This window comes from Lemur catta, chromosome 1 (assembly GCF_020740605.2).
Source record: "Lemur catta isolate mLemCat1 chromosome 1, mLemCat1.pri, whole genome shotgun sequence".
NCBI lineage: Eukaryota > Metazoa > Chordata > Mammalia > Primates > Lemuridae > Lemur > Lemur catta.
The window spans coordinates 2,405,578-2,415,742 of record NC_059128.1 but is presented as its reverse complement, the minus strand read 5'-3'; the positions used below and the strand labels follow the sequence as shown (position 1 = coordinate 2,415,742).

Sequence of the window (10,165 nt, the reverse complement as noted above, 5' to 3'; positions counted from 1 at the left end):
TTGGTCCCCAGTATTTCATTAGGGAGTGACCGAGCCGGCTTCAGGGCAGAGCCGTGCTGCTGCCAGACCAAAGCAGACCCCACCGCACCAGTAGCCCTGGAGAGCCTGGCGTGAGGCGCTGCCTGTGCCAGAGCCTTCCGGAGCCGGGTCTGCACTGACTTGCCTCCCCCTCCTTTCGGGAGGCGGCTGCCAGCGGGCGTGGGTAGGTGTGAACAACTCTCAGAGCAGTCGTGCCTCTCATGGAAGTCAGCGGGGAAGTAGGGACATGTGCCGGCATGTTCATAAAGGGACAGCAGTCCTGGGAGAGGGGTGCCCGCTGCCGGCCCCCCCCTTCCCAAACGCACTGTCACTCCGGGGCTCTGCTCTGCTGGCCACGCTCTCTACGGCCAGCTTCTGCTCACGTGTCCGCATGGGGCTCATCTGCCCCGGGCTTTGTGACTCTCACCTCAGCCCCAGCCCGCTGGCCCCTCTCCTCTGCTGCCCAACGCCGGCTCTCTGGGTCCTCTTCCCCCCATCCATGAGCTCTGCAGGACCCCAGAAGCGTCTCATGGCTCCCCAAGTGTCACTCAGCCTGTCGCAATGGGTGGGAGCTCCTGCCTAGAATGGCCCTGCTGCGCGTGCTTTTGTCCTGACATCACTCAGTGTGCAGAGCATGTGTTGCTGGGCTGCATTTCCCAGCACAGGTTGAATATCCCTTACCTGAGACGCTTGGGACCAGAGGTGTTGTGGGTTTTGGGAGTATTTGCATTATACTCACCAGTTGAGCATCCCAAATCCAAAAATCTGAAATTCTTCAATGAGCCTTATATCAGCGCTCAAAAAATTTTGGGGTTTGGAGCATTTCAGGTTTTTGGATTTAGGATGCTCAGCTTATAGTATGTCATTAATAAGTTTAACCAAAACACTGGAACTTTGCTGAAAAAGCAAAATCCTGTTGTGCCATGTCCTGGAGGCCAGAATGGAGGAGAAAAGCAGCCGGTGCCTTTCTGATCTCTGGGAGGAAGTGAGGGGCTGGGCCTGGGCCCCTCTGCTCGGAGCGATGGGCCTGGAACAGATTCCTTCCCAAGCTCAGTCAGCAAGTCAGGTCTGGATGAGTAGGCGCCACCTTTATCTCTTTTTGAGGGTGTAATACATTTGTTTCTTTTTTTTAATTGTTTTGTTTTATATATCCCAAGTGGATAAAGGAGAGTGTAATACCTTTGAAGTGCTGTTTAATGTTTTAGGCAGTGTCAAAGGTATTGACAAAACTAGATTCTTTTCACTTTAATTTTAATGTAAGTTTTTGGTTTCTTGATATAAGTTGTGTATTTCTGGAATAACCTTGGCATGTTTAACACAGACCACCTGTGCCAGTAATAGGTGCAGCTCAGCACAGGCGGGATGAGATTAATGAAGACCTGGGCTCTGCCCTGGAGGCAATTGAAGTGAGGGCAGATAGAGCCCAGAGGGACAGCACATAGACTGTCATTCTTCCTGAAAGGTGGTCTGGCGCAGGTGGGGCAATCCTGGAGCTGATTCGGGCAGACTTTGGGAAGCAGAGAGCAGACACGCAGGAGGGAACCCTGCCCGGGTTAGACAAATGGCAAATGCAATGCGCTAGTGCCGCTGCAGCACTCTGGCCTTCATGGGCCATCCTGAGTGCAAGTGGCATGGGTGGGCCTGGAGCCGCTGGACTGAGTCCCCTCCAAGCCCAGCAGCATCCTGAGCCAGGACCCACACTGCAGTGAGATTCCTGAGCAGCAGGGCAGGGTAACAGTTCCAGTCCAATCGCCACCGCAGGAGTGGCACAAGCACCACCTTCAGCTGCTTCACCCCTTTGTGCTGAGGACAGCCTTGTCGTCATGTCCAGGGAAATTTCTGGAACAGCCGGGCACCTGGCCACACAGGCTGCAAGGGACTCTTGGAAGTGTGTTCCTACAGCTGGTAGCTGCATGCAGGCAAGAAACCAGGGCGCTTTTTTTTTTTGGAGACAGAGTCTCGCTTTGTTGCCCGGGCTAGAGTGCTGTGGTGTCAGCCTGGCTCACAGCAACCTCAAACTCCTGGGCTCAAGCGATCCTCCTGCCTCATCCTCCCAAGTAGCTGGGACTACAGGCATGCGCCACCATGCCCGGCTAATTTTTTCTATATATTTTTAGTTGTCCAGCTAATTTCTTTCTATTTTTAGTAGAGATGGGGGTCTCACTCTTGCTCAGGCTGGTCTCGAACTCCTGACCTCGAGCGATCCACCCACCTCGGCCTCCCAGAGTGCTAGGATTACAGGCATGAGCCACTGCACCCGGCCCAAACCAAGGCTTTGTCACTAAAATTGGGGGAGAATGCCGGGGGACAAGAGGTATCTGTACTACAAGGGTATATCAGAAACGAGAGCTGCTGGCAGCAGTACTTATTTCTGGGTCTTAAGGTTAGTTTTTGGGCTGGGTTTGGTAGGCTAGTTCAAGACCAGCCTGAGCAAGAGCAAGACCCCGTGTCTACCAAAAAGAGAAAAATTAGCCGGGCATGATGGTGCACGCCTGTAATCCCAGCTATTTGGGAGGCTGAGGCAGGAGGGTCACTTGAGCCCAGGAGTTTGAGGTTGCTGTGAGCTAGGCTGATACCATAGCACTCTACTCAGGGCAATGGAGTGAGACTCTGTCTCAAAAAAAAAAAAAAAAAAAAAAACGGTTAGTTTTTAAGTCAAGTAGGGTGTGAAGGTCAGGACTTCCGAACCCAAGCAAAACATCTTTACTTTGTCTTTATAAAAGCAGAACCAGTTACATGCAAAGATGGGTTTGCAGAGAAAGGTGGTCCAGGCTGCGAATGCAGAAGGCCTCCAGAACCCAGGGTGTGGCTGTGGAGCCCACCTGTAAAAAGCCTCACTTCTCTAAGTTGAAGCGCTGTCACCTGCTCAGAGGAAACCCCACAGCCAGAAAGACTTCTTGCCAATCAAAAGATTGTTTTCTTTTTATCTGTGGAAATGGAAATTAGCTTTGAATCCACGTGAATACAATGCACAGTCCCCAAGGGCACTCTAGGAGGCTTTATTAGGTACCAGGCTGGCTCAGAAACAGAAGCGTAGAATAAGGGGCCTACCAGGCAATTGCAGCCTTTAGCTGCTGCTAAGAGAGGCAGGTCCTACCTGTGGGAGGTCTGGAATTTTCTTAAAACAAGTCAAAGAGCAGTGAAAAGAGCTCAGGACTTGGAGCTAGATGACCCTGGGCCAGTCTTTTCTCCTTTTTGAGCCTCAGTTTCCCCATCTGTGAGGGTCCTCAGGGCATGGTGATAAAGTCCTCCTGCTGCCTCAGTGGGCTCCTGGGATCTGTGACACATTAGAGCATTTTTAAACACCATTTTAAAAAATTATTTTGGCTTATATAAGTAATACATGTTCACTGCAGAAAATTTGGAAAATAAAGTATAAAGAAGGAAATCACCTGTTACCCTACCACCCACAGCTGACTACTGTTCTTTGGGGTTTTTTCCATACATATTCTGTGTGGGATCTCAGAGAACAGGCTGTTTTATAACCTGCCTTTGCACTTGAGCTTTTTTCAGCACGTCACCATCTCACTAGATTCTTCACGCCATTGTCTGATCCGCATGGGACCCAGAGGCAGGTCAGGTTTTAGCCAAACCTTTATTGCTGCAAACAGTCCTTACCAGTTTTTCCCTCAGTAATTGTGCATTCTTGATGATTTTCTAGGGCAAGGATACCCAGAGGGAAGGAGGGGTGATTTGCCCCCCAGGGGGCATTTGTCAGGTCTGCTGTCACAGGGGGAAGGGTGAGCACAGTGGTTGGAGGCCAGGGGTGCTGCAGTGCACAGGACGGCCCCACCCAGAGCCCTCCTCACAAATGCTGGGAACTCTGCCGTGGGATCATTTCCAAGCTGGGAAATCACTGAGTTCCAGGGAGGAAAGCGTAGTGGTGCGTGGTGCTGCCAGACTGCCCACAGGGATTTCTGCACTCCCCCAGACGTCTTCCAGCATCTGTACGTCCCTGGGTACTGGCCTCTGGTAGGTGCCGTGCTTAGACTGCCTGTGTCTGCCCGTGACTGCAAGAATTAAACTCGCCTGTCGAGACTCCAGAGAAGGGAGGTTGTCTGGACTGTGGCTGGAGGTTCTGCGGGACTGGGGAGCACAGGCAGGCAGCACCGTCACTAGCCTACTGAGGGCCGTGCATACTGAAACCCACCTGATCCCAGAAAGAATTAACGCAACTTGGCAGGCCAAGCGAGCAGTAGAAGTGAGGCAGAGGGAGGATTATGGGGAGAAAACAAGGGGCCCAGGAGAGCAGCGGTGGCTCTAGGGCAGCTCTGAGCCCCTGGAAGGTGGCTTCTCCCTACAGGCCTCAGTGCAACAGTGCCTGGGGTCACCCGGCCCAGCCGGGCCAGAGTGGGAGGGCCTGGGGCAATGCCCCTGCATGTGGGGGTCCGGGTGAGCCGGGCCCTGCCACTCAGGCCTCTGGTCCTGTGTTGAGAGGCCTGCACGGGTGGTTTGAGGTCCCAGCTCATTTGACCACTGGGGTTCTGAGTGTCCTGTTCTGAGAGTCCACGCGGGAATGGGGGAGCGAGGAGACATCATCAAGAGGTGACGGGCCCGCCTGACCAGGCCCCTCAGCTCTGTGTCCTCCTTGGGGTGAGGCGAAGTCCGCACTGCCCAGGGACACTTGGGCTCTGAGCTGGCTCTACCCAAGCTGGTGGTAAGGGGACCTGAGCCAGCAGGAGGGCTTTCAGCAGGAGGCCAGCTGCTCCTGGGGGTGGGGGGCAGCGGTGTCCTGGGTGGGAGGGGGCGTGAGCCAGGAAACGCCCCCTCACTGCCTGGGTGCCACATCCCTGTCCTGGCTTGTCTGTCATTCTGATGGTGTCATGTACTGTGCTGCCCACAGGGAGCCTCAGATGGTAGTGACACAGCAGACCTGGAGAGCTTTGCCAGCCATGTCCCCACTGGGGCTACTGTCCCTGCCTTGCTGCCCTCGGCCTCCCCTGTCCAGAGGAGCTCACTTGCTGTGCTCACCTGGGGCTGCTCAGGGGCTTCTCCCCTGAGGTACCAGGCAGTCAGTCTGCGGTGTGGTCCAGCCTGGGCCCAAAGGACAGATGGAGAAACACCCCCTGCAGCCTCCTGCACCAGGGGACCTGCCCCTTACTGCACCTGCCCACCCTCCACCAAGTCAGCCCCACCCTAGGGCCCCAGACTCTGGGCCCAGCTTTCTCCTGGTAAAGGCTCCCCAGCATGGACACCACAGGGGTGGGGCCCCCAGACTGAGCCTGGTCACAGGCAGGTACCAGGATGCACCTTCATCTCATGCCCCACTGCTGCCTCCCACCTACTCTGCTGGCCCCCAGGTCTGCGGCCCAGGGAGATGAGCACCCGTTAACCCACACCTGCAGTGGGCAGCGGAAGTACGTGGAGTAAACGCGTGCCCGGCCCCTGATCCCCAGGGATGGGGGAGGCCTGGCCAGCAGGTGGCAGCACAGGCTGTGTCCTCAGAATTAGGAGCTGTAGGAGGGTGGGGAACCTCCGCTCCCCAAGGCCTGGCCCGGCCCCTCAGGGTGTCATGGTAGGACCCCCGAACCAGAGGTTGGACTGGGACAGCGACTGCTGGTGTGGGGGAGGTCCAGGGACCACGGAGACTGCACCCTAAAGAGCCCCAATCGCTCCCGTCCCAGGGTCCCCACTGTGGCCCTGGAGAGGAGGCTGCAAGTGAAGGGGGAACCGATAGCCCTTGAGGCTGCCTGGAAGGAGCCAGAGGGCTGGACCTGGGGGCCAGTGAGGGGTGGTTCCCCCTGAGGATGGAGGCTGGAAGGGAAGGAGGCAGAAGGGAGAGAACTCAGGAGATATAAGTGGGCGTTGGGGGGTTCCTGGATCTGACTTTGCTGCCCGGATTGATGGAGGAAGAACAGGGTTGCAAGGAGACCAGAGAGCTATCAAGTTTCTGGGCTCCAGCCCTGAGTTGTCCATACCTTCCCCACTCTGCAGGATGGGGCTGAGGAAAGTGCCAGACTCCACCCCCAGTTCTCTCCCTTCCCCCCAACCCACAGCCCTGACAGGATGGAAAGGGGGTCCGTGGACTAGGACAGGGCAGGCACGGCACAGTCACCACCTCCTGGCTCCTGTCCCATCTTACAGAAAGTGAGGCAGGACAGGCAGACCCAGGACTCAGACCCCTGTGGCCTGGCTACTGCCCACCTGGGGGAGAACAGAGGCACCACTCAGACACGGGGCAGGCCAAAACCCTAGTTTATTTCAGCATCAGCAGTATCTTAGCCATCAAAAAAATAAACTCTACCAAGAGCGACAGAAGAAGTCTCTACAGCGAGGCTAAGGGCTCGCCAGGTGGCGAAACCAGGGGTGCGTGGCGGGCACTGCCCGGGCAATAAGTTAGGAAGCAGCAGGGCTGGTGGCAGGCGGGCCGGCTTCACTTCTGGGCGGGCATGAGGTCGTCGATGGCCTGGCCCTGCTCCAGCCGCTGCTCCATCTCGATGAGCAGCTTCACGCCGTCCACCACCATCTGCACCAGCTCCACCTCCGAGAAGCCCAGGCGGTCTGCGTTGGACACGTCGAAGACCCCGCCCACGGCCGCTGTGTCCACACCACCTGCGGAGACAGCCAGGCCATCAGGGCGGTGGGAAATGGGGCTGGCTTGGGGGTGGAGACTGCCCCAGGGGGAGGGGACAACCTGCAGCCCTGCCCACTTACCTGTGCCTCGCTTCTGAAGCCTCAGCCGCTTAAGCACCTCCGAGAACTTCTCGTGCTTGCCCAGGTGGGGCAGCTTGATGTGCACACCTGCCCGCAGCCCTGTGCCCAGGTTGGACGGGCAGGTGAGGATGTAGCCCAGGTGAGGGTTCCACATGAACTCGTAGTTCTTCGACTTGAAGAGAGTTTCAATCTGGAGATGGAGAAGAGGGGGCGAGAGGGAAGGGTAAACTGAGCCCTGAGACCCCCTGGCAGGCCCCTGAGGTGACTGAGAGACCTGGGTTCCCCAGGGGGACTGATGGGACACCCATATCCCTGCTTGGGCTGCAGGGTCTGGGCCGCCCCTGTCCCCTGCGGCAAGGCAGAGGCGGCCAGGCCTGACCTGGCTGAGGCCGTTGCAGAAGCGGGTGAACACCTCCTTCATGTTGCCCCCCTTCTGCATGGAGATGACCCGCAGGTGGTCCTCCTCGTTGATCCACACCAGGAAGGTCTTATTGTCATTGTGCCTGGGGGAGGGGCACAGTCAAGCCAAGGCTCCTCCCAGACTGTGGTCTGGGCACATCCAGAAAAAAACTCGGGAGCCCCCAGACCAAAGGAGCGTCCCCAGCCCCTGAAGTGCTAGTTCCAGCTGTACCCGGGCGTACAGGCTGCTGCTGCCAAGACCCCACCCCCGTCAGCACCGTGCAGGAAGGCAGGGAGACTGGCCACCTCACAGGGTACAAAAAGAGCCCTGGGCTGCACCCCGATCTGCTGTGGGGGCGGGGCGGGGCGGGTCCAGGTCTCCGCCTATAGGGCGAGGGGCTGGGACCCCAGGGGAAAGCACTGGGCACCGAGGCCGCCCCGCACGGACGGGACTCGGAGGCCTGCGTGACTCCCCGGGGGAAGCGCCTGCGTCACCCAGCACAGGGCAGGCTCTCAGCAGGGGAAGGCGAGAGAGAACAGCAGCTCCAGCTCCCAAGAGGGGTGAAGGAAAGAGCCGGTGGGGCCGTCCCCTCCGTCCCCACCTCCGAGGTCGCAGGAGCTTGAGGCCTTCACCAGCCCGGGGCCCTTAAGGCACCTGCCGGGCCAAGGTCACCTGCGGAGGACGGGGTGGCACCAAACCCCGGCCAGGAGCTCGGCCCCTCCCTCTTCCCGCGGCCTGGATGGGCCCCACCCAGGGGAGGGGAGGAGCGGGGGGCCACGCACCAGATGCCGCGGGCGTCGGGCCAGTCGCGGGCCATGCCTGAGGCCAGCAGCAGGGGCGACACGGGCTTGTCGAAGAGGAAGTGGTCGTCGATGAGCTGCTGCTGCTCCGCCTCGGTCATACTCTTGAGCGCGTAGTACCTGCCCGCCAGGTCGCCGTCCAGGCTGGACAGGGCTGCGGGGGCGGGGGGCGCTCAAGATGCTCGGGGGCCCGGGCCCCGCCGCGCGGGCGCCCCGTCTCCACCCCTGGGGGGTGTCAGAGCCCCCACCCGCCTAGGTTGGGGAGAGTCGGGTCCCAGGCGGTCCCAGGCGGTCCCAGGCGGCGACCCGGCCAGGCCCCGCCCGCCCCGGGCCCCAGGCCGCTGTGGGCGCGCAGCCGGGCCTCCGTCCCTGCGTCCTTCGGTCCCTCCGGGAAATGGAACCGGGCGCGCAGACAGGAGCGCGGCGGCGGCTCGGGGACGGGTAGGCACGCCGGCGGGACCGGCCCCTCGGCCCCTCGACCCTACCTTCCACCGCCAGCTTCTCGATGGCGCGGCGCTCCCCGCGGCTGCAGTGCGGGGGGAGGCAGAAGCCGCGGATGCTGCGGCCCGTGCGCACCCGCGAGCTCAGCACGTAGTTGGGGTCCAGGTCGTCGCCGCCCTGGGGGCGAGGGAGGGTGAGCGCTGGGGACCCCTCCCCAGCCCGCCCGGCCTCGCGGCCGCCCCACACCTGCAGGCTGTCGGGGTTGAGGTCGGTCTTGTGCTCGTCCCCGGGCTTGTAGCCGCCGTGTCGGTCTTCAATGACCGGGTCGAAGAGATCCTTGAACACCTCGTACGACTCCTCGTCGCCCGCCACGCAGCCCACGGTCATGATGAACGGGTGGCCTGGGGGAGGAGGTGCGGGACGGGGACAGTGACGTCACTGCCAGGCCGAGCCAGCCGCTGGGGCGGACCCTGCCGCTGCGCGCGGGGAGGGGCGCCGGGACCCCGGCGGGGCTGCGCGTACCCGGGTTGTCCACGCCGGTCTGGATGACGTCGTCCAGCGTGAAGCCGCTCGGCGTGCTCTTGGCGCGCAGCTCCGCGTACAGCTCGAGGGTCAGCACCTTGGCCATGTGGTTGTTGTGGCCGCTCAGGTCGGGGAACTCGTCCTCGGCCGCGAAGCGCAGCTTTAGCGCGTTGTGGCTATTGGAGAAGGGCATGGCGGCGGCGGGCTGCGGGAGACGCGGGGGTCAGCGGGGAGCGGCGCACCGGGGCTCCCGGGCCTGCGAGTCACTCAGCGCCCCCTGCCCCCAGAGCCCCCGGGACGCAGCCAAGGTCAGCGGGGTCCACAGCGCGCGCGGGGGGCGCCCGCGCTGCCCAGGACCCCCGGCCAGTCCGGCGCGCGCTCCAGGCGACGCGTCCCGAGCGCTGGTAGCCGCGGCCCCGCGCCCGCTGCGCGCTGCGCCCCCGCCCCGGCCCCGGGCCCACTCACCGGCGGCGGGCAGGGGCCCTCGTCAGTCCGCAGCTCCGGGCGCGGCGCAGGCGAACAGCGGCCGCTCCCCGCTCCTGCGGCTCTTAAGGGGCGCCACGCAGGCCGCCCATTGGCCGCTATTTATATCCCATTCATTCCATTGGCCGGCGCTGCGGGGTGGTGCCGCCGCTTTGTCCTCCGCCTGCAGCCCCCGACACCCCCAGGCCACCCACCCGAGCTGTCCGCTAGCTGGGACCCCGTGCACCCGCCCGGCACCCGCCCAGGACCCCGAAGCCGAAACCCCAGGTCCGTGGACGTCGGGGGTCCCCCTCCCACACACTGCCCCCAGGCGGGAAACTGAGTCCAGAGAGGCTCCGGGCACGTGAGGACGTTCGAGTTCGTCCCCACCCGGCTCCCGCCTCTCCTCGTCGCGCCAGCTCCGGAGGTGGCGGCGGCCAGGGGCCGGGAGAGAACGCCTGGGGCTCCCGCAGCAGGTACCGCCACACCCCGCCGGCAGCCCGAGCTGGCCCCGAGCCGCTGACCTTCCTCAAGGTGCCCGCGGGCACCTCCGGGGCGATCTTGGTGCAGAGCGAAGGTGCGAGAGGCGCAGTCTGGCTGCGGCCCAGCCTGGTGGCACCGCGGTGCCCTGACCTTGGGCGAGTCCCGGGGCTCCAGCCGGAGGCCCTCGGGCCCAGCCCCTCCCGTAGACACGGGGACACTATGGCCCTGCGAGGCTCTGGCAAGTGCACAGTCTCAGAGACCCCACACACCAGCCTTGGGCCCTCTTCTCCCGGGACGGGTTCGCACCACCCCACCCCCACAGGCAGTCCCCGGCTAGGTAGGGATGGGAGGAAACGCTCATAAACAATAAGCATACGTGAGATTT

The 10,165-nt window shown here is 61.4% G+C and overlaps 1 protein-coding gene across 2 annotated transcripts; it reads right to left on the bottom strand.

The window, feature by feature from the left end:
• Positions 1 to 6,195: 6,195 nt before the first annotated feature.
• CKB (creatine kinase B) lies at positions 6,196 to 9,381 on the bottom strand. Of its 2 annotated transcripts, XM_045560135.1 has the most exons (8): positions 9,301 to 9,381; positions 8,836 to 9,040; positions 8,560 to 8,714; positions 8,358 to 8,490; positions 7,855 to 8,026; positions 7,052 to 7,175; positions 6,673 to 6,862; positions 6,196 to 6,570 (listed from the first exon to the last, which is right to left on the bottom strand). In XM_045560135.1, exons 2-8 carry the CDS (start codon positions 9,026 to 9,028, stop codon positions 6,392 to 6,394), a joined length of 1,146 nt encoding a protein of 381 aa, XP_045416091.1. In that variant the 5' UTR covers positions 9,029 to 9,040; positions 9,301 to 9,381; the 3' UTR covers positions 6,196 to 6,391. The 2 variants fall into 2 exon arrangements, with proteins under 2 accessions (XP_045416091.1, XP_045416080.1); XM_045560124.1 differs by having other exon boundaries at positions 8,358 to 8,714.
• Between the last annotated feature and the right edge of the window lie 784 nt (positions 9,382 to 10,165).